Consider the following 25,021-nt stretch of genomic DNA (forward strand, 5'->3'; position numbering starts at 1 on the left):
CCAGTCCATCTTCTTCCAGAAGTGCCTCCCCACCAAAAAGAGGTTCTCTACAGCCGTATTTAATCCAGCTCCCCCCACCCCCACTCCATTCTGAGTGCTCTCAGGTGGACACAGAATGCACAGTAACCCACACTGGATCAATCAGTTTCTCTTTCACGTGAATGTGGAATTTGAATTTAGAAGTAATGAGTCAGTCTTTGGCTAAAACTATAACAAACTCAGGCATCACAGTGTCACCAGATTCCAACATATAGTGAGATAAATAGAAAAAGCCTATATGCAGAAGGGGGAAAAAAAAGAGCAGGCCCCAGAGAGTGGAAAGAAAGAGTGATGCAGAGAAGGCAGACATGAAAACAGAAAACTCCGGTCTTCTCAGTTACCATCTAGAGTCCCTTCTGAACGTCCACAAGTCCTCTTAGGTTCCATGTGTCGTGTGTAGTAAGGCTCCGTCTTGTTCATCAAGTTGACCCAAATAATATGAATAATACAGGAACTAAAGTCGGCAAAGTAAATGCTTAGGAATGGAAAATAAAGCTTATGGTTGATTGATCTTTGATGATGATCCTTATTAAGATGAAAATTTTATGTTGCGTGGCAGTTCTCCATGCCTAACCTACTCACTCGTGCAAAGGCTAAGCCCGTAGAGAGATTCCTCTGCTTCTAGGCCCGTGGTTAGAATTCACACTGCTCGCAAAGTTGTTTCCTCTACAACAAAAACAAAAGGAGGCAAGAATAAGGCTCAAAGTAAAATTCAAGCCAGCTACTGTTCCTCTCCCTATATATGAATATTTTTTAAAACTGAATTCTCCAGAGAAGAGGACATCACAGAGGAAACAGATGGTTATTTTAAGGCGAGTAGGAGACACTCCATACTGTCTTCCCCTCCCTCCTTCCTTTAACAGGAAGGATTTGAGCAGTTATGGTTATTCCTCACATATATTTCAGTCATCCTGTTTATGCAATGCAATAGATAGACAGATAATTGTACTATTGCACTACAAAACAAGCAGCTGAATGTGGAAGGGGACTTAAAAATGGAAACCTTGTCAGTTAGCGTTAGTGAATCATCACATGAAACAAATTGTTCACTTTTTGTTCAGTCCATTAACTACAAGGATGAAAAGAATTGCTCTTCCAACAGACAACATTCCAATTTCCTATTTTCACTTAGCGCCTCCCTTTTCAGCTCTACAAATAAAAGGCACTTATATTCTAGACTTAATTTGTTCCCTCTGACCAGGACTTGATTTTCATCAGAGATATCCATAAACATTTGCTCTCAGAAATGGAGCCTGGGGAGTGAGTCCCTCTGCCACAGGGGATAGCCTGGCCTGCCCTTAGCAGATGGTCTGTGGTCACCTGGACAGAATCACCAACACACTGCTTCAGGTTTTGAGATAGACAGCTGTGGAATGATTCAGAACCAGATTCTTCCCCAAAGTTTCAACCTCTGTATTGTTTCCTTCATTTGAATAGATTTTTATTTTTTTTATTCCCATTTCATGTGTGTAAATTTTGAGAGAGAAATGCAAAAAAAAAAAAAAAAAAAAAAAAAACTTCGCTAAGGTCACTGAATCGTTTAGTATCCATTGCTTTTGAATTTCCAGGTAGTGATTTAAAGCCATCATGCAAATGACCACAAGCCTGCAGATTCACATCTGAATGAGATTCAGTCAGTTGTAGTAAAATCTGCTCAAATAAAAGTGTGAAACTCAAAGAAATAAAAACAATGACCCATAACTGGTGTAGTATTTTTGGGGCCATTAAGGTACAATGATTTCATCATCTAAAAGTGCAGGGGAAACGAGATGCTTAAGGGCTGGTAGGTTTCAAAATAAAAAGAGAAGGAAATTAGCATTTGGCAAGTAATTTTTAAGGTTAGACATATATCATTTAATTTTCCTGATAATTCTGTAAATGAGGCATTCCTATTTACAGAAAATGAAACTGATGCTTAGAAAATATCAGTAAGTCTGTAGGGATCACCCAGCTAGTAAATGGAAAGTGAAAATGTATGTCTTTGAGTTGATTCCAAAGTCCATACTCTCTTTACTATACTCTGGGAAGGAAATTTTGTTTAAAGGTACCCAACTCTAATAAAAGCCAGATCCTCCTAAGAGTTCACTAAAAAATTGAGGGCAGAAAAAAGTCTTATCTTAAATTTAATTAACCTCGATAGTTTGGGCCCATGGAACAGATCAGTGGCCTACAGACCGAATCTCAAGTTGTCACCTGAAATCCAGTTAAACACTTCTTTTGAGTAATCTTGCTGGCCACATGTCACTGGAAAAAGTCACATTGTTGCCAGCATTAGGATAAACAAATCAAGGATCCCCTATTTTTATGGCACAGACCAAACCAGAAGGACATAAATAGTACTTGTTCACAAAGTTGTGATTTCCAAAACCAAAAGGAAAAATGTGAAAAAAGCAAATCTAAAATGCCCTGCCACTTCTCTTGAGCTTTTATTCTGGGTATTAACACTCTTTTGGTGCCACTGTCAGCAGCAAGAAAATTAGAGCAGGAAGGAAGAGCTTACAGACTGAAAAGTCAGAAGGTCTACATCACTTCAGGCACAGCTACACTCATGAGCTTGATGATGTCAGTCAGATATCATCCTATCTCTTTATCAGTGGTAACCCCCATAGGTTCCAAACTCAAGGACCACAAATTTTCTATCACACACTGTTACAGGGCAACCCAATGTGAACTGGGTTACCTGTCTGTGAGTCCTCACCCACACACTTAAAATTCAATTGTACTGCAGGCATACACAAAAAGGTCAATAATGTGTTTATTTACAAAGTGGGGAGGAAAAGGAATAACCCAGGGAAAGAGAGAGAACGAGAGATACAAGTTAACTAGAGCATCCTACCAGTTCTACTGACTTGGAATTCCAATCGCACACTGAAAGCTCATCAAGAGCCAAGCGACCAGCCTCCAGCCACGAGGCCAAGGGGAAAAAGAGAGCTCAACATGGCTCGCTCATATACATATTCCCAAAAGTTCCAAACATGGTTGTTTAGTTCTGTCCTTGGGTCCTCACAGTCCTCCCTTTGGTATTGCTGGGAGTTGTAGTTCCATTGACTGAAGTAGGAGGTGGAGTTGTAGTTTCAATAACTGGAGTAGGGGTGAAGTCCACAAAACCTATATCTGCAGAGTTCATTCAGGACATCCTTTTCCCCCTAACAAAAAGACAACAGCACAGCTTTCTAATGGCTCCACAGTAGTTTGGTGTTTGACCTTAACCAACTCACCCCAAGGCCTGGACTCACCCCCTCCCAATCTTGACCAGCAGGTGTCATTGACCAAGCCTTAGCCACAGCCCACTCTGGAATGGTGTCCAGTGCAGATGCTAGACAATCAACAGCTGGATTCTGAGCAATCAACAGCTGCTAGGGTAAGCAGAGAAACAAGACCCTCAAAGTCATTTCCAACATGGAAACAATACCTTTCTTCAGCTAGGTAGGAGTCACGAGGATTTTTCCTCTGTTCCCAGGCAGAAGCTCAAGAGGCAGACTCAGCAATTAGCTGTCAGCTGATCACCAATTCAAATGTGCTGGAGTGGGCTGTGCTGATGATCTGTACTTGTGGTAATCATTTGGCTGGGTGAATCAAATTATACTTTCCAATGCCACTTCAAATCAGGATTGCTATGCCTGCACTCATTTTCAGCAGTAAGTATTACCCTGCAAGTTATTTTCTTTGATATTGACTATATGTGGGCAAGGGAGGAATTTAGGGTGCTTTTAAGTTCTGCTCAAAATGAAAAGACAAAAGTTTTAGAGATTTCTGAGGAGGCTAATTAGGATCCATTCCAACTTAATGGCTTGGCTTTCACTCTGAAATGGATAGGGGAACATGTTCTGCCCTTACAAGGTAGAGATTTTTCTTCCAGGTAACTATCTGATTTGGGAACCTCATTCTTTCATAATGCCGTATGCAGTGATCAATCCGATGTAATGATCAAAAGGAAGTTTGCCTCAATCAATCCCAATAAACAAATAACTGCTATAGTGGCAAACCTAATGTGTTCTTCACTTCAAATTCACTTGCCAATAATTGGCCTCATTAACGTCTGTGAAGTTAGCTGTTCACTAAAATTGGGCAAGCTGTACATTAGATGTGTTCAGTGGTTTGCAAACCTTTGGGAATAATAGACCTACTGAATCAGCATCTTGCTACTTCCATGGAAATTAACAAGCTAAGGAGTAAGGAGGCTGCAAGGGATCTGGAAGGAGTCAGGGACTAGGAAATTCCTACCACCTTCCTATAATTAATATTATCTTTCTCGACCTATAAAATGTGGGCTGGCTTTGCATCTTTTTTAAAGATTTAATTTTGACAGAAAATGAATTTGATTTCTTTGTGCCATCTAGCTTTCAAATTACCCTGCCCACATCTGTCAGATGTGTTCGTTGTTCAATTATAAAAACTGTATCCAGACTGGATTATGAGAATGCTGTTTGCAGGCACCATAACCACAGATGCCCGTGGGTTGAACATCAGGCTCACTACAATCTTCCCAAAGAAGGAAATATACTTCCAGCTGCTACACCAGACCCATCCTTCTTAGAGAGAGAAGGAAATCACAGCAAGTGAACCTTTCTGGGGTCTCTGAAATGTACATTAGGGGAGATGGGAGGCAGCAAGAATCGAATAAATAGAAGAGACTTTACTAATTCTGTTGCATTTATATGGCTTCTTCCTACAGAAATTTTCAGAGTGGACAGTGAATACAGCTATTTAGTGTGCCCGGAGGTGAGGGAGCTTTTTTGTCCTGATTTATCCAATGTCAGTACCACTAACAGGCACCACAATGCCTGTTCTCTACATATTTGCTTGTATAAAGAGTGTCTATGAGTCACCAAAAAAAAAAAAGAAAGAAATTGCATTTGCCTTCCAGTCTGGCTTTCTGTCCTTTAAAACTGACCAGGGAAAGTTCAATTTGATGTTGTTTTGCTAAAAGGCAGTTTTAAATATTTGGGAAGTTCACAGGCTATCATTGGATGTCTGTTTCTCCAGCCAAATGACAATCAACCCAAGATCAGTTATTTTCATTTCCCTAAGTGTTTAATCCACCACTTCTGTTACACCCACTTACCTTTGTAACTTATCAAATTACAACTATTATGATCCAGCAAGACACTGGTTTTGTAGATCTTCAGTACTGCAACAGCCTCCTACTTGGTTTTAACAGTTCTTTCAAATCTTGTCCCACCCTCCATTTCCAGACCCCTTACAATTCATTTCCTAACAGCAGTCTGAGAAAGCTCTTAAACATATAAGTTGGATCATGTTGCTGTCTTGGTGACAGTCCTCAGTCTTTCTACTGAGTTTAGAATACACCTGACCACTTCCCCAACTCTATACTGTCTCATCTTATGCTGTCTTCTTCACCTTCTCTCCAATCCACCAGAATCTCTTTCCCAAGACATCAACTCCTGTTCTGCCCTAGAGCCTTCAATCTTGGTGTGCCCTCCCCCAGAAACTGTCTTCCTCCCACAGCTTTCTTCATGCCTTCTTCCCACCCCATGGCTTTTCACTCAATGCCATCTGTTCAGAAAGGCCTTCCCTGGCCACCTGTATTCCCTCCCTCATTGTGCCTTATTACATCACCGCAATAATTCTTCTCATAAAATTTGCCATGATCGCCAACAATCTGGTTTCATGTCTGTATCTCTCCACTAGAATGTTAAGTTCCAAATGGGCCTAGACTTCCTGTCATGTCCACCACCATACCCTGGGTGTTGAGAACAATGGCCTGTCATACTCCGATACGTTCCAAACCACCAAATGAATATTCTGAGACCCTCAAGTCACTTTAGAGTCATAAAGAACCACCATTTCAGGTTCCAGAACTGGTTTATTTTGAACACACACAAACCCAAATTAGAAGTTGTAGTATCCCACTATTAATTCCCTTGACTCTTTCCAGATTATGGCAATCTATGTAAGAATCAGTTCCTAAAATAAAAGAATGTTGATTGAACTTGAAGAAGAAAAAACCCAGACACAGAAAAACTCTGGACTGCTTTCTTTTTCATTATAACTAAGACAAGGTTCATGAGAGTAAGCATCAGCCCGCTTGATTCTTTAGAAGTTGAAAATTAGATCAAATGAATTGGAGGACAACTACATCTTGTGTTAATGTTTTCCTCTTGGAATGAAGAAAATGAGATGATGTGAGCCATGACTCCATTTGAAAATGAAACTTTGTATTTCTATTTGCTTCCTCGTTAAAGCACACTGTTTTTCATTTTAGACTTCTCATGTGGGTAAATGTTGCAATACTTTACATTCATTAGACTCGGGCCCATTTACTATGTGCAAGCAAGAGGAGCACAGATACATCATCCCCATAAAGCATCATTTCTAAATTACACAGTAAATAAATGAGACTAAACCAGAAACCCCAAGTTTCAAAACCTCTACCACCAATGTAAAAAAAAAATGTTTTCACCACCTTGGGTAAAAATTTCTTATGCTTAAAAAGTGCAATTTATGAATAATCTGTTGTGCTCTTACTAGGGCAAATAAACTGATCATTCCAGAATACACTGGACCCTGACCCTAACTCATAACAGACAAAAATGCTTAAAACAACAAAAAAAGTGTGGACTAACTAGATTCTACCTGCCTTTTGCAAGTATCATGCGTAAGAAACCAGGTCGTGCTAGGAACCTTGTGCTGATTTTTGATTAGTTGATTATAGAAGTCAGCAGTAAAGCCAAAATAAAGTTGTGATTCGCAGTGAGATGACAATGAGCAAGTGTCTTTAAATTTATAATTGCCCTTGAATCTATTTAATTTAGCTTGAAGTCATGAAACATAATTAAGATAAATGGTTACACTAAGCAGGTATCAGATATGACAAGAAGCTGGCTGTGATGATTTTGCTGTAATATTTTCATTTGGGGACTTTTTCTGCCAACACATTTCCTATGATGGCTATTAAATTTTATAGGATTTTCCCCAGCATTAGTTGTAATGGCATTTGCATGTTAAATGCTCACAACAAATGAAAACCATGATTGCATTGTTCTGCACGGTGAAAACCATGGTTACTGCTATTCAGAATGGATAAAAAATTGTAAAAAGAATCAAGTAATTCCTCCTCATCATATGATACCTACACATAAGCTCTGTGGGAAAGCCTATTTACTTTGCAACACTTCTATTTTTGAATCAACATAGATTTTGCACAGGTAAGAAAACTCCACAGGCCATAGTAAGTCAATCAGAAGACAGCGCAAATGTTATTTTTTGTTGAAGGAAATTTGTCCCTTCAATAAAGAAGGACAGAAGGAAGAGAAAAGCTTAGTCTTTACTCATAGGCTTTTTAATAATGTCATCTACAGCAGCATCAAATTAGGGAAACAACACAGAGAGGAGACATTAAAAGAGTTTCTTAGTCAATTTTCTTCTCTGAGAAAATTCAGCAACTAGTTCTCAAAATTTTCAGATTAATGATCTTAGTCTCTTGTTACTCTTTATTGGAAATTTCTGGATTTATTGTTCTGATTATTATCCTGAATTAGTATTTAATGAGTAAATAATTAGATCTGACAAAGCAAGATACAATAAACTATGTATCTATATAACTATTAAAATATACAACCACTAGATGATTATAAATTCTCTAATTTGATTCATTTAGCTTGCTCATCATTTCTCTGTACAAGTTAATTTTCAAGGCACTATCTCTTTTACCTAGAATAGCTTTTAAATTGCATGACTATCACATTTTTTTAAATATTTCTTTATTTATGCATACAAGAACTGGGGTATAAGTCAGAGGTGGGAGAGGGGAGGTGTGAGAGGATTCATCAGAGAGAATAGCGAAGAGAACAGGCAGATTGACTGAAATACACTGCTGAGGGGAGCAGCCGGTGAGAAAGGAGAGGTCTGCTGGACCATGTGGGTCACCTCCCTGGCCAGCTGGGGCTAGAACTCCTGCTGTAACGGCTGTCGATAACTTGACAGTGCTGTCTTTAGCCTCTGAGCCACCAGGCTGGCTCAACCACAAAATTTTTATCCACCAGATCCCTTCTCCAAAGTTCAGATGGAAGTTTCAGGTCAAGACAGCAACAAGGAAAGAAACTCACGTCCTCCCACAAACACAATCTACACACAAGACCATTTCTTCTCAAAAAGAAAAAAAAAAACCTAAAGCCTATCTAGCAGGCTCCTTCACCAAGCCACATCAGGGCAGAAAAAAGGCCTCCACACAATGTCCCAATAGCATTCACTCCCAGCATGGAAAGCCATAGTTGAGAGGAAACTCAAAATCAGGAGCTTCAATTCAGCCTGAGGAATGAAGGATTCAAACTCCACATCAGACACCCCCTCTTTCACCCGTAACTGAAAGATGGGTCCCCAAAACATCTAACTTTGAAAAGCAATGGAGCTCATGTCCAAAAGACCCACAAGATAGTAGCAAGTGAGAAACCACTCACACAGACACACTCACCCCAGGGTCGAGCATGGATCAGCTATTGGAAAAGCTCGCAGAATTCATGTGAAAATTCATTTACTAATATGAATGCACCAGGCAAAGGGTCAGGGGCCTGCTAGGCTAATGCCCCCCACCTTTTTTTTAAACTCTATTTTGGATAGTCCTCTACCTTACAAATGCCTGTGGGTAACATTTTTTTTCTCTAGGTGTTTTTTCTTGATCATCTCAATAGATACAAAAAGCATTTGACTAAATTCAGCATCTATTTATGATTTAAATGCTCTCAAAGTGGGTATGGAAAGAATGTACCTCAACATAATAAAAGTCATATATGATAAGCCCACAGCTAGCATCAAACTCAATGGTGAAAAGCTGAAATCATTTCCTCTAAGATCAGAAACTGTCATTCTTTGCAGATGACCTGACATTATACATAGAAAACACTATAGCACCAAAAACATATTAGGATAAATGAATTCAGTAAAGTTACAGGATACAAAATCAATACCCAAAAGTCTCTTTTTATAGAAACACTGTAATAAACTGTCAAAAAGAGAAATTTAGACTTAAAAAGAAGAAATTTTAAAAGCAAATAAGAAAATTATGATTGTGTCAAAAGAAAATGCCTAGGAAGAATTTAGCCAAGGAAGTGAAAGACTGAGAACATAAGAGATTGTGAAAGAATTTCAAAAAGACACAATGGGAAAGATGCTATGTGTTTAGATTAAAAGAATTAATATTCTTAAAATGTTCATAATACTCAAAGCTGTAACAGATTCAGTAAAATCCCTATCAAAATTCAAATGGAAATTTTCACAGAATAAAATAAACAATCCTGAAATTTGTATGGGACCACAAAAGACTCTAAAAAGTCAAAATAATCTTCAAAATAAAACAACATTGGAAGCATCACACTCCCTGACTTCCTGCCATGAAAATTGGACAGCCACCTGCAAAAGAACAAGACTGAACCACTATCTTATAGCATGCACAGAAATTAACTCAAAATGAATTAAAGTCCTAAATCTAAGAAAACATAGGTGTTAAACTCTGACACCAATCCGGAAGGTGATTTCTTGGGTCTGATCCCAAAAACAAAGGCAGCATTAGTAAGAATAAAGAAGTGGAACTACAATGTACTGATATGCAAAGGAGGTGGGTAAATGGCAATCAAATGCACTTACCATGAACCTTAAAGGGAGTTAACACCCAAAATAGATGAAGAAATAATACAACTGAGTAGCCAAAAAAAAAAAAAAACAAGCCAATTAAAATATTAGTGTAACATCTGAATAGATATATTTCCAAAGAAGGCAATATAGAAGCAAGTATTTATAGAGATGTGGAAAAAAGAGAACCCTTATGCACTACTGGTGGAAACAGACATTGGTACAACCACCCTGTGAAATAAAATGGCAGTTTCTCACCAATGTAAAGCTGGAACTACAAATATAAAGCAGGAACCACTGTAGGAACCAGCAACTATGTTTATGGGTATCCAAAGTAAATGAAAACATTGTTTATTACATCAGTATTTTCACTAGCCAATATATGGAAACAACACAATTATCCATAGATGGTTGAGTGCATAAAAAAAAACTGTGAAAGATAATAGATACATGGATACATGGATGGAAGGATGGAAGGATGGCTGGATGGACAGATATGTACATACACAACAGGACATTACTCAAACATTAAAAACCTCTCCCTTTGTGACAACATGGATGTTCCTTAAAGACATTATGCCAAGGTGAAGTTAAGTCAGAAAGAGAAAGGCAAACATCACACATGAAATCTTTACCAAAAAAAGAGCTCATAAATACAGAGAACAGTTCACAGATTGGTTTTTGTCAGAGGCAGGGGCTTGGGGAAAAAGGAAACAGGGGGTCAAAAGATACCAAGTGCCAGGTAAGAAATAAGTCATGAGGATGTACATTATGTATAGCAAAGTGACTACAGCTACACATACCACAGTGCAAAACTGAAACTTGCTGAGAGATTAGATCTTGAGAGCTCTCATCACAAGAAAAAAAAAAAAATTGGTATGATAATGGAGATTAACAATATAACCAAATATTGCAATCTACACAAATATTGAACTATGTCATCTCATAACACTAACACGATGTTATATACAGTTACACCTTGATTAAAAAAATACATTTCAGCACTGCAAATCTTTCAGAAATGAAAGGTCATTAAGAGTTTAGATATTCAATATTCAAATCCCTGAACTTAACCTGTGATCTATATTTTAAACACTTTCCATGTTCTCCCTAAGTACACTTAGTCCAAAAATTTAACTCATAAAGGGTCCATGTAAGAGTAAAAATTAGTTTGAAATTATGTATAATTTTTTTATTTAAAGAACATCCTTGGAGGGTCTCCTTGGTGGTGTAAGGGATTAAGTCTCTTGAATCTTCTCATCCCCCATGCCTCTGGCCTACACCCTAGCTCTTGTGTGCATAAATAAATACTTTTAAAAAATTTAAATCCTTGAGGCCCTCCCTGGTGGCGCAGCGGGTTAAAGCGCAGCACTGAGAATCTGGAGCCGCTTCCGCATGAGTTCGATTCCCGCCTGCCCCGGAGGAGACCACATGGCGAGGCAGACCTCTCCTGACCCGCCCGCTGCTCCCCTCAGCAGTGTACTTCATCGATCTGCCTGTTCTGCTCCCCACTCTGTCTCTCGTGAAGCCTCTCGCCGCCCCTGAGCCTCTGGCCTGTACCCCAGTTCTGTATGCACAAATAAATAAATCTTTAAAAAAAAAAAATTTAAATCCTTGGTAATTGCTCAAATATATACTTGAGAATTATTAATTTAAAATTCACTTCAGGGCCCTCCCTGGTGGTGCAGTGGATTAGAATACAGCACTAAGAAGCTAAAGCCACTTCAGCCCAAGTTCAATCCCTGCCCCAGAGGTTACCCACATGGCGTGGCAGACCTCTCCTAACCCGCCTGCTGCTCCCCTCAGCAGTATACTTCCTCAGTCGGCCTGTTCTGCTCCCCACACTGTCTCTGGTAAATCCTCTCATCACCCCTGCACCTCAGCATAAATAAATACCCCAGCTCTGTATGCATAAATAAATAAATCTTTTAAAAAAAAAGTCACTTCACCCTCATTTTTTTCCTGCTTTTTCTCATCTGCCCTTTTACTCATTCAGTATTCTATCAAAACAGAATCAGAGGAACAGTAGTAGCTTTTGGTGAAGGAATCAGAAGATGAAATTCATTTACTCATTCAACAGTATTTTTATTTATTTAATCACCTGATTACACCTCTTATGGCAAAAAAAAAAAAAAGTTATAATCTGGTGTATCACTATTGTTTTCCCAAATTGATCCAAACTAAGTAGACAAAATCCTGAAAATCTGGTGTTGTTTGGAATGGTGAAAGGAGACATCTGTCTTGTTGGGAACCCTTGGGCACAAATCAAGGCCGATTTAGTGGTAAACTTTACTTTTGACAATCGTTTGTTTCCCCCCTGCCTCTGACTACACATAAATAGATGTATACACCACAGGGAGCTTCTCAGCAATCCAGAAGAGCAAGAAGTGATGGGCTGTACATGGGGTGTGCAACAAACTGTGCTACTTTTAGCAAATCACTTAACCTTTCTGAGATTCAATCTCTGTACTTTTTAAGTCAAAGTTCTTGATTTGGTTGTTTTCTGAAAGAAACAGGTTCGGCACCTAAGAAAGATAATTCACTTTATTCTGGCATAAAATCCATAGTCCCAAGATTTATTCCCCATGGTTTAGTCCTCCCTAATGTTCTTTCTAAATGTATTTTCTTCCAAAATAATTTGAGAAGTGTGCCACCATTCAGTTTATACAAGGTCAATGAACCAATATATGCCACTTGTTAAAAGTTCTTTCCTTATATTATATAAAAAAGACTCAACCTGTTGTGTTCACTGTTTTCATATTTGAAAGGAGACTACTGACTGAATCTTTTGTTAATGTGAAATGTCATACAACTCTGGGTTTATCTCAAAAAAAAATGCTGTGAAAACACAGATACTACAGAAAATAGAAACAGCTTCACTGCTATTTTCATTTTATCTAATTGAACACAGAGGAAAGGCTCAGATCTAAGAGAAAAGGTCATAAACTGGAATTATAAGAGTACTATTTGTTACACACTTTAAATAGATACAGCTTGGTTAAGGACACTAGGCAGAAATGTCGAATCTATTGAAAACATTTAAATGTGTTCTAGACAATGAATCTTCCAGACAATGAATGAGTAGTGATGTACCATCGGATTCCTTATGGGGTTTCACATTATTAACAACAGTAAGTTACACAGGTCGAGATATACAGAGTTGCATGCTTCCTAGCCAAGACATCACACAGAAAGTTATTGGTGTTATATTACATTGACTGAAATGCTGCTAAGCCCCAAAAACATCGTGCTGACATCAACACTGGTCCAGGTATCAGATCCCCAGATATTGGTTCATTTTGTTCAAGGCATCACACACTGTGTTCAAATCACTGCGGAGGTCCTGTACCACGTTTTCAATACTCCTGGTGTCTTTCAGAATTTCAATACTCTGTGTGTAGGGATTGAAGTATACTGAGAAAGGACGAGTAATTGACTTTGCAAAGTCCCTGCAAAACAAACAGAAATTGAAGGAGATGCCATCAACTCCCTCTGGCAAAAGAGAGAGAAGGGAGAAACAGAGGCAGAAAATAAGTTAACTTCTCTGGAAGAAAGAGCAAGTTTACCTCATCTTTTCTTTGGCTTCTTCAAAACTTTCTGAAACAAAGTAGGCTTCCTGGAAGGTAGTGATAAGGCATTCCTGTAAGCAAGTTGTCTTTGGGTCAAAGGCTTTCACACATGCCTTGTCAGAAAGAGCGTGCTGCAAAACACACCGCAAAGCCGTTAAACGCCGTCATGAGGCAGCCAGAGCGCCATGACGTCACATCCCTACAGCACATCAATAATTCACCAGGACTGCTCAGTTCCGGGTCTGCCATGAAACACAGAACGGTCCCAAAGTGCAGCGTAATTGAGTGATAGGTTTTTAGGTTTCTTTCTTACTTTTCTTCCTTTAGCCCATTAGGTGCTGGGGGGGGGGGGGGAGGGTCGGATTATGTTATTATTTTATATATTATCAGCCAGATTCATATTGAAGGACAGTTCGGAGCTGTGACCCAACAGAAACGGAATTTTAAATTTATACTATGAATAGAAGCGGGGAGTGCATAAATACGGCCCTAAATTGATTGCTGTAAGCAATGTACTGAAATTTCATTTAAATGGCAGAAGTAATAATTACCTGTGTGGAGAGGTAATTGGGACTCTGACTGAACTATTTGTGGACTCATTGCTAGACATTTTGAGGCCAAGTACCGTGGCTCAACAGAGTCTAGAGTGGGCCTGTGTATTCCAGGTTACTTACAAAGCAGTCATTTACCTTCAACCTCCACAGCAAAGCCACATACAGCAGATAAATATTGCCAGGTAGGGGGCGAAAAGGAGCTAATATCAATACCTATAGCTATGCCTAGACCAGCCATTAGAAAAAACAATGAAAATACTCTTTCCACTATTGTTACCTCTGTTCAGATCACTCCCAGCCAGCCACTAAGAACAGCAAGGAACAATGGATGGATGGTTGGATTGAATGAATGATACATTCTTATCAATGAATGATAAATTCATTCAAATGATGTTAAGGGGGCCTCCCTGGTGGCACAAGGGGTTAAGTCTCAGTGCTGTCATGCTGTCATGCTGTCAACTGGGGCCAGAACTGGATCCCCAGCCAGGGATCTCACACATCGTGCTCCAGATGGCTCCTGTCTCACCAACTAGTCCCCTCAGCAGTGTATTTCAGTCTGTCAGTCTGTTCTTCTCCCCTGTCTGTCTTTGGTGAATCGTCTTACCCCAACACTTTGGCCTGCGCCCAACTCTTCTATGCAAAAATAAAATTTCAAATGTTTAATAAAAAAACAAATGTTCAAAAGTTAATGTTCATTTCCTGTCACATGCCATTTGCCTATTTATATACCCTGGACTCTCAAGCATAAAGCACAGAAGAATTGGTAGGATCTTCTGGAAAAAATGCAGATTTTAATTGGTAGGTCTAGGTGAATCCCAGACATGCACTTTAAAGACATCCAAAGTGACACAGACATAAGTAGTTGTGACTTTATTTTGAGAAATTCTCCTCTAGATTCTGTCTTTTTCTTTAAAGGGGTTCTATCCTTAATTTAAGGGTAAATTTGCTGAAAGAGAAAGACGGAGGAAAATAGGTAGTAGAAACTGTTTTAAACTGGGAGCTAGAAGACTTGGGCTTTAGTCCACAGTAGGGGCTCTCTGTCCAGAGGTGCAGGGGTGGTGAGAGGATTCACCAGAGACAGAGCGGGGAGCAGAACAGGCAGATAGACAAAGTACACTGCTGAGGACAGCAGCGGGCGAGTCAGGAGAGGTCTGCTGTGCCATGTGGGTCACCTCCGGGGTGGGGATGGAACACACACCGAGGCGGCTGCAGCTGGCTTGCAGTGCTATGTCCTAACCCGTTGCACCACCAGGGAGGGCCGGGGCTTGGTTATTTTTTAGGACATTCTATTCCAGTTTCTGGATTCTACCTAAAACACTTTTCTACCATCTCAATCGCTAATAGATTAAGTTTCCTGGAGAAATGTTGAAAAATCGTTCCTGTTCAATCTTTGTGGTACCTTCCCCCAGCAATTTCAAAATGCAGGGAATGATTTGCAGTCTTCCATGAAGAAGGTTGCGGTTCTCTACATTTGAAAATACAAATGCAAACCAATGGCCGACGCACAAGAGAAAGGGCATATGGGCCCTACCCTGAGGGTGATTTGCTTTCCCACAAAGCTGCATTGTCCAGATCAATGCATATATGAATCAGGAATGCAGAGGGCCTCTGAGAGTGAACTCATTTTTTTGGCCCACAGAACAACTTCATTATAAGCAGAAGGTCACTACACCTGCAAATGCATTTGTGCTGCATTCAATACACTGCAGTGAACATCAGGGGATTTTGGTTCCACATGACTAATAATTCTGTCCACATTTTAAAAACAACTTCACAGTTTCAAGAAACAAAATGCCCTTTTATGACAGCTGCTGCCCCTCTGCAAAGAACAGACCTCCTATTATCTCACTGTGGTTTGCAGAATTAGAAGTTGCTTTCTTTGCAGCCATATACTATGGGTATATTTCACGTTAGTGTGTTGCTCTCATTCCCAGCCATCCACCAGGATATATGAATGAAAGGACATTACTTAGTGATAACTCAGTGTCCTTGATCTATTTTCGCATTATTATACTCAGGATCACAGTCTAATGGTAGCAAAACAGCTATAAGAACTTTAAGCCTTAGAGTCGCCCTGGTGAGTCAAATACTCTTCATTGGGTCAAGGACAAGAACAAGAGGGAATGAAACTCATAAGCTTGGATCTGCAATGCTGGGATAGGACAGAAGCAACCTGAGTAGTCATGTTGTGTACAGGAAACCTGCAAAGATGTATGTGCAATGATAGAGACTTTGATCAGTGTCATTTTAGAAAAATCCAACATGTGACCATTTCATTGAATAGTTGAGTTAGTCGTTTTATCACTTTAAATGATAAAGGGGATGAGAACAGACTAAGAAAAAACCCAGAGGGTAAAGTCTTATCCTCCGAACTTCAAGAAAAGTCAGACTAGTCACAGCACATAATTTTAGGCTAAGGCCATAAGGCAATATATATCACACTCGGTTGATGTACTGTTCAAAGGAAAAATGGAAGCTGATGGCAAGGGGATAGAGAAAAAGGAATGTTCTTATACACTGTTGGTGGGGAAATAGACTGTCGAAGCCCAATGGAAAGCAGTATGGAGGTTCTCAAAGATTAAAAGTAGATCTGCTGTATGACTCAAATTCTGCTCCTAGGCATCTACCCAAATAATACAAAAACAGTAGTTCAAAGGAAAACTTGCACTCCCATGTTTATTAACAATAGCCAAGATATGAAAACAACCAAAGAGCCCCAAAACAGATGAGTGGATCAAAAACATGTGGTATGCTAGAGCCTATACTACCTATATAGTATATAGCCAAAGAGAGAATACTATTCAAGGATCAAAAGAGATAAACTTATTTCATTTGCAGCAACATGGATGGAGCTGGAAGGGATCACATTAAGTGAAATAAGTCAGAAGGAAAAAGAGGAAAGTACTGGATGGTGTCACTTATATGTGGAATATAGAGAAACCAAACAAAAGACTTTAAAGAAAAATTTTAAAATCAACCATGAAAGGGGACCATAGAACTGAAGCATCCATAAGGGGGAGAGGTGGGATTAGAGAGAGGGATGAGAACAGGGGAGGCAGAGAGAACAAAGGATTGTGGTAGAGGTGTTTCAGTGGGGGGGGGGGTTGCTTTGGTGCCTACACCTGAGGCAGAAACCTTATACTTCCTGAACACTTACAAGGATGTAAATCAAAGGAACTTTAATTAGAAGGAAAAAAAAAAAAAAAACAGAAGCTGATCAAGTTCAGAAAACTCTCAACAATATAGTCTACGCTTCAGAGTCTGATATAATGGTTATTGGGTAGGATTTCTACACCCATGGAATATGGCACCAGGGCTATTTCTTGGCTATTATGTGTATGAGGATAACAATATCCAAAGATTAGCCCTGAGAATGGCAGGATCCTGAAGTTGGGGGAGTAGCCAGTGAGTGAAACCAAAACTGCAGTGATGATGGTACTTATAAATAGTCTCATCTACCACACTCCTGTGTGATGATTTCAAGCAAAATCCATGTATCCATGAGGTCCCCTGTGCCTGAATACTAGAGCATGGGTTGACTATAAAATAACATAAATGTCTGTTGGTTTCAAACGCTACTGCCTACTAGGGTGAAATCCTTCTGAGTTTGTGACTCAATTTCTCTTCATTCCTTTTTCTTGGTTTTGGAGAGCAGTTGCCATGTCCTCTCCTCTATGTCCAGAGTGGCTTCTCCGTAAACACTGAGTCAAACTCTGTGATTCCCAGGCAATTCTGTGGCCAATCCTTCCTGAAGGATTAACATTCTGAAGTGTCCTTGGGTCTGTAAGAATCTAGCTGATAGTCTTTTACTATCAAACAAATTTTTAAAGGCAGAAATACTTGAGAGTCATTTTCTCTCATCTAACCACTCTTTAAAAGGACTATTTTTTTAATATAATAGTTTATTTTTACATCATTTTGTGGCTTTTTCCATCTCACTTGGAATCCCCATGGACTTCCCATCACCAAATCACCTGATCACCCGTGTGCCATCACCATAGTCCCGTGCACTCCCCCAAACCCCCCCATTTTTGATACCATGCTCCACTCCACTCCTGTAAAATGTCTCTGGTATATAGTTGTTCATTACTATTAGTTTCTGCCCTGATCCAAAAGGACTATTTTTTATTGACATATAGTGCTAACAAAGGTACATAGGACTGGGAGCAAGGACACTTACATGCTAAATGTAGGTGCCCCTTGGTACGTATCAAGCAAGTGAAACTTTCCCAGGTTGGGATACAGTTTCTCCTCTGGTAAGCTGTAAAGATTGATTTACATAAATGCTAAATCTCTTCTTGAAATAAAACTTTTTGTAGAGGCCTGAAAATACACAGCACTCATTCCATCATCCCCTCTGACTATTATAGAGCCTAAACTGACCAGAGCATTCTGCCCTTCTTATGAGAGATGGTCTTTACCAATTAATTGGCTTTCAAGCATGTGTTTAGATAATAGCCATTTCAGTCTTTTGAATATAAAAATCTCTTCCCAACATCAAAATTTCCCCATGCCCCAATGGCTAGTAGATAGGTAACTACAATTTGAATTATAATTAAGAGTACATTTTGGACCCTCCCTGGTGACTCAGTGGGTTAAAGCACAGCATTAAGAAGCTAAAGTCACTTCAACATGAGTTCGATCCCTGCCCCAGCAGGTGACCACATGGCGTGGCAGACCTCTCCTGACCCGCCCGCTGCTCCCTCAGCAGTGTGCTTCGTTGATCTGCCTGTTCTGCTGCCTGTTCTGCTCCCCACTCTGTCTCTGGTGAATCCTCTCACTGCCCCTGCACCTCAGGCCTGTACCCCAGTTCTGTATGCATAAGTAAATAAATCTTTAAAAAAAAGTATTTTTTTTTTAATTAGGGAAACTGAAGTTCAAATCTAGCTCCATAATGCCTTAAAATCTTACATGACTTGGGCAAGTTCCTCTATCTCTGTAAAGTTATCTAAGTATTCATCTGAAAAATGTGTATATTCATAGTATCTACAAACCAGGGTGGTAGGAAGTAAGTGAGGTAAGGCACAATGTGAGAAATGCTTAATGTATTTAGTTACCATCTAATTCAATTTCAAGATGATGCTTCGGCACACGTTAGTCACACCTTCCACCACTGCTGTATATTGAACCCAAATAAATAGAAATACGGCCCTCGACCTGCACAGTGCTGGTCTGAGACTGCAACAGTGCCTGCCCTGTGTTCATCAATTTAAAATCTCCCTTCCTCATCAACCCAAATGTCCCCAAACAGATGAATGGATCAAAAAGTTGTGGGTATAGGGCTCTCCCTGGTGGTGCAACAGGTTAAAGCACCGCATTATGAAGCTTTCTGAAGCCTCTGCAGCACGAGTTTGATTACCGGCCAGGGAACTGACCCACATGACGTGGCAGACCTCTCCTAACCCTCCCGCTGCTCCCCTCAGCAATGTATTTCAGTAAATCTGCCTGTTCTGCTCCCCATTCTGTCTCTGGTGAATCCTCTCACCTGCCACAACTCTGGCCTGTTTCCCAGCTCTGTAAGCATAGATAAATACATGTTTAAAAAAAAAAGTTGTGGTGTATAAACACAATGGAATAATACTGAGCAACTGAAAGAGATAATCGCATGATATTTGTGGCCACATGTATGAAGCTGGGAGGAACTGTGATCAGCAAAATAAGTCAGAAGGAAAAAGGTAAATAACAGGTGGTTTCACTTATATGTGGAATATAGAGAAACCAAGTAAAGGGTCAGACAAAAGGCAGAACTTGCCAGATGACCACAGATTTGTAGCATGCAGCAGGGGAGGGGAGATAGAGGTGTCAAAAGAGGGGTGCAGGGAGTACAAGGAGCTGTGTTGATGGTTCACAGGGACTATGGAGGTGGGAGAACTATGGGGCCACACCTGACATGAGAAATCAACACTGTACAAAAATAACAACAATGTAATAGAAGAAATTAATTTTAAAAATTAAAATGAAATACAACTGTAATAATTTAAAAAAACTGAAATAAATAATTTGCCACCTGCCTTGGCAATGACAGAGTTATTATCTCAACTACTGTAGATGTAAACCCTGTGATCCTCACCCGCTATATTGGGGCTGGTTAACATCAGGAAAAAACTCAAGTGCAAAGTCAGGTTTATAGACCCTAGTTTCTGAAGAACTTGCAAACGTTCCTACTCTCAAATTACAATCACCTTTTCCCACATCAGAATAACAAGCACACACACGTATGTATGTATGCATGTAGGCAGGTGTATATTTTTTGAACCTCCCTCAAAAGTTCTTCCTAACAACCAAGCACAACGGGGTGTCAATATTCCTATTGCCAAATTTACCAATGATGGGTTAACAGTTGTTTGTTTTTAATCAACGATGTTGAAAGCTTCATCAGCTTGAATAAGATACAGAGGTGAGTGAACAATTCAAGCAATCTTTTACAAGCAATCTTTTACAAGACTGAAGCTTCTTTTCTAGCTCCCAGTGGCCCGGCATTTGCTGTCATTACTAACAATGCTAGTTCAGGAAAGGAAAGGGGAGGAGGCAGGAGCCCCCTGAGCAGAGTCCAGCTGTGTGAGCTCAGTAGCAGTGAGCCCCAGTGCTAGTCACACTGTGGACATTCTAGATGACCCCAAAGAACTCACAGGCACCATGAGCCTCTTCTCCACAGCCTGACACTAATTCTGACCACCTCACAAAATTGCTACACAGGCAATAAATACACATGACTACAAGTATAAAACTCCTGTGAATGCTGATGAACACAATAAAACGTTAACATGCAAATATATCCTAAACTAAAAGTGCCAACATAATAAGAAGTAGATGTTTAAACCATCAGCTTTATCAAAACCAAAAAAGGAGAATCATTGTATGTATAGCTAATACCCCAGCAACTACTGCAAGGTGGTGCTAAGGCCATTTTTTTTTTTTTTTTTAATCTAATCTTTGTCCTTAGGATGTGAAGACCTAGATTTGCCCCAATGCACAATGAAAGAGAAATTGCCTTTTCATTCTGAGACGGATTAACATTTTAGGACAGACTAAGTCAATTCATCAGTTATCATTTTCTCACCACCTAATGTGAGCAAACTTCACTGTTGCTTCTCCAAGCAAATTGGATTCAATAAACACCCATATCACTCACTTTCTCAGAACTTCTTTGTAAGAGCCTTGAAATATGGAGTCCTTGGTGTTGGGCTTGTTGAATGAAATGGTTGGATGAGTAAATAATATTTTTTAATGAGACGTTTATATAGTTGGATCAAATCTGAGATCAAAGGCAAAGTATATAGAAGGAAAGACAGGCCAGTCTGTGGGTGAAGTGAAATTAATTGTCCTGCTTTATAATCTTCCTCTAAAATCAGTTTTCCAGATGATCTATCTCATTATTAACTGCTCTTCATAGTGATAAGAGCATGGAAAGAACCAGACACACTTTTGGAATTCCTAAAAATATATCACAGAACAGATATATAGAACAGAAGAGAGAGAACCCACTGGTGTTGGTGCAGTTGTTTTTTGTTTTTTGTTTTTTTTTTAAGTTCATGGTTATCAGATTTATCTCAGGGATTTCAATTTCTTTTGTTTCTGTCTTCAAAGAAAAAAATAAGCACTGTCAAAAAAATAAGCATTGTCAGTGTCAAAACCCAGAGGGAACATGAACATTCTCCTGTCAACTACAGATACAGCACTTGGACAACTTGTCCAGCTCTGACGGTCAACGCAGGGGCCAGGAAAATTAAGTCTCATTTAAAACATGTTAAGTTCAGGCCCTCCCTAGTGGCACAGTAGGTTATAGCACGGCACTAAGAAGCTAAAGCCACTTCAGCATGAGTTCGATCCCCGCCTGCCCCAGAGGTGACCCACATGGCGCAGCAGACCTCTCCTGACCCGCCCGCTGCTCCCCTCAGCAGTGTACTTCATCAGTCTGCCTGTGCTGCTCCCCACTCTGTCTCTGGTGAATCATCTCACTGTACCTGCAACTCTGGCCTGCACCCCAGCTCTGTATGCATAAATAAATAAATCTTTTTTAAAAAAATGTATTAAGTTCAAGGAAAGAAGATGAATTATAAATACTTTCATAAAGGTTATAAAGACTACACTTAACCCTTCAACAACATAGCTGGGACCTACATAAGGCCTGTAATTGGAAGAGCAAAAAACATTTGACCATCAACAATAACTGCGTGTAACTGCATTCAAAAATGTAAGCATGTTTACATAGGAATTTTACAATGTTATGAATAAAATTACTCTGGCCCGGACCCAGGACTATCATTTATTAAGTCACATAAAAGCAAGGAGGGGTTTCTGGATGCTTACACAGGCAGGTGGGGTGAGAAAAGAGGTGCTAAGGAGAGCACCTCATATTATGTGCTCTCCATGAACAATAAGAAGGTATTTCTATAGAAATAACTTAAGTTGTAACAATGGACTGAAGTAGCAATCACTGCGATGTTAAAATGTTGAAATTTGAGAACGGAAGAATGCTAATGACTGGAGGCGATGGACCAGAACAAGAAGATGCGTGGCAGACAATGCCCTTCACTGTGCATATTTCTGGTTGATTTCCATTTCCAGATGATTCTGTTCATACCAACAGGAACATCAGTGCCACCTATGCATGCCTCATTAACCAACCAGAGTAGCCTGTCGAAAGTTGGGGCAATAGAGATTTGTTTCTTTTGTTTCTCGTATAATTTATAAATCCTCTAAGGAGAATGTAAATAGATGTAGCTCAAGAGCTCTCTCTTTTTCTGACTATTTTGAGGACATCAAGAAGTGAGCACTCTAAGGAAGGCGTGGGTCTCACAGGGACATTACATCATGCTACTTCTGTGGGCTTTGGCCACTGCAATGAGTTTAATCCTAAATAGATTTTTATGTGCTTGAGAATGTAGCAAAAATATCTTACCTCATTCCATCAGTCTTATGTGCTTTTACATATCATCCTCTATTCCAGTCTTGTGAAGCCCTGACAGCTCCCTACAGGGGCCAGTGCTTGACAAGAGCACACACACTGCCGTTGGCTGGCCAGTCTGTGATTCCCACCCTTTGCTTAGTCAGCCTTCCAGTTCTCAAGAGTCAGCTTGGGCTGCAGGGCCCTCATCTGAAAACCTTCCCCTACATGGCCTGATACGTGCCGGGCACTTCTGTAACTGTGTATTTTTTCATGCACTGGATTATAAATTCATTGATAACAGGGATCCCAAGCAGTAGAATCTGATGGTTAAGAACGCTGCTCCTCAAGTCTAGACTTGGGTCCAGCTTTAACACCTATTAGCTATTGACTTTGGGTCAATTCCATAATGTTTTTATGCACAATTTTCTCACCTATGATAATAATGTTGCTTATCTCACTGACTTATTATGAGAAATGAGTGAATGAATGCCCAAAGCAGCTAAAATACTAAGTACTATTGAAGTATTCACTGAGGTAGTGTCTTCTTCATATTTTTAGTACCTCTCATTATTGGTGTCTGTAGAGTAACTGGCACTCTGTGTAGAACATACTAGGTACTTAGCCAAATCTCTGAGGAATGAAAAAAATGAATGAATGCAGTCATAAAGACTCAAATTAAAGCTAAACCATAAAGCTTTCAAGAATTAAAAACCAAGCAGTCTCAACAATCCTATCTGTCCCAATTATATTGTGTAAGAATAATCAGTACTCAAAATAAAAACTCTACAAAAAGTCCGTAACTCTGATCTTAGTCTGAATAATGAAAGAAAGATTAAATAATTTTTTAGTAACATTTCCAGATTGTATATTAAATTGATTCTAAATTCATCAAAACTTGCGATCCTTCAGCGGTGGAGATAGCCATTCTGAGACAGCCAGAGTATTTTAATTACCAGAATGCCCTGGGCCCAAACATTTCTGAATAAATCATCATTTCACTGTATTTTAGGGCCAAAAAATAACATTCCTTAGGCATCACTATACATATCAGATACCTTTCTGAACATATGCTCATTTATTTCCTTGTTCTCAAATTGTACAGGCCCACAAATGTTGCAATATGTATTAACTTTTAAAGAGACTAGAATACCACCAATTCTCTCTGGAAAATAAATGCTGGGGAATCCCTAAGGTCCCTGAGATGGGAGGGGGCAGTGACAGAAGTGAGCGTAGCCAACACTCCCTTACAGGGGAGTTACAATCAGGAGGGTCATTGCTAGCTCACTGTCCACTTTCCAGAACTCAGTTTAGCTCAGTCGTTTGTTATCCACCATGTGGGCGTGCATCTGTCATTCCTGGTGCTCGTCCACATGCCTGCTCTCCATTGGAGTCACACCACAGGCCCAGAAAGACATGACCCATTTTTCAGAAGTGCAAAAAGTTAGGTCAGCACCCACATCTGAGGTGCCAGATCCTCTGTATTAATTATTTATGGGCTATCTGCAAGTAGAAGTGTTCAGACAAACAAATCAATATTTCCATGACCTTGAACCAATTTGCTTCAGAAGGATTTTTTCATTCATGGCTTCGTACCTTTAATTCTCCGATGGAAGAAAGGAGTCCTGCTCCATATGCTCGCAGTTGCCCTTCTTGCTTACAAAGGCCAAACTCAATTGTGAAGAAATAGCACTGGAAAAAAAAAAATGGATACATACCCCGTGATCTAACCGTCAAATTCCCCTACAGTGTAAAACGGCACTCAAAATAAAATAAAAAGGGGCACTACGCATAATATTTCAATCCAATCAATTTAAATGCCTTTTAATTCATTATCTATATTTAAATACAGGCAGAATATTAATTGCAATCTATCCTTTTGGTTAATAATCCCTCCTTAGGTGAAAAGTATATGGAAAAGGTATTAACCACTGAGGAAGCTTTATGCTTCCTCAATTCAGAAATTACGTGAGTTGAAACATATCCCCTGCAATAATTTTAAAAATAAGAAAACTCAGATTTAGAAATGAATTCATATGTTACAATGCGAACACCATAAGAATATGCTACTATATTTACCAAGTTGTGTTTCAGAGACATAAATAAATTCATGCAAATGTGGAAATATAATTTGGAATCCAGTAATCTCAAGACACTTTTTCTATAGTTTATTTATTCAACAAACATTTGTTGTATACCTACTAGGTGCCAATACTTGTTAAAAAACAATAGTGGTAAAGAAACATGAGAGAGTCCTAAAAAGCAAGTGCATGACTACTAACTTGCCAAAAATCAAGATTTTAGTATGAGCTGTTTTAGTGAAACCTTAAATATGTATCTATGTTAAGCACACACACAGATACACTTCTATGTGTAAGTATATA

At 39.4% G+C, this 25,021-nt stretch overlaps 1 protein-coding gene across 1 annotated transcript in view; it reads right to left on the bottom strand.

Annotated features, from left to right (window-relative positions):
- Nucleotides 1–12,160: 12,160 nt before the first annotated feature.
- Nucleotides 12,161–25,021, bottom strand: part of TPH2 (tryptophan hydroxylase 2) — a 101,583-nt gene continuing 88,722 nt past the window's right edge. Inside the window, exons 9-11 of the mRNA XM_004675883.1 lie at nucleotides 24,234–24,329; nucleotides 13,194–13,327; nucleotides 12,161–13,076 (exon numbers count right to left, since the gene is read on the bottom strand). Of these exons, the coding sequence (XP_004675940.1) occupies nucleotides 12,902–13,076; nucleotides 13,194–13,327; nucleotides 24,234–24,329 (405 nt within the window). The 3' untranslated portion in view covers nucleotides 12,161–12,901. The remainder of the gene's footprint in view (nucleotides 13,077–13,193; nucleotides 13,328–24,233; nucleotides 24,330–25,021) is intronic.

The sequence above is a fragment of the Condylura cristata genome, unplaced genomic scaffold, assembly GCF_000260355.1.
Source record: "Condylura cristata isolate star-nosed mole 26May11 unplaced genomic scaffold, ConCri1.0 scaffold00004, whole genome shotgun sequence".
Lineage (NCBI taxonomy): Eukaryota > Metazoa > Chordata > Mammalia > Eulipotyphla > Talpidae > Condylura > Condylura cristata.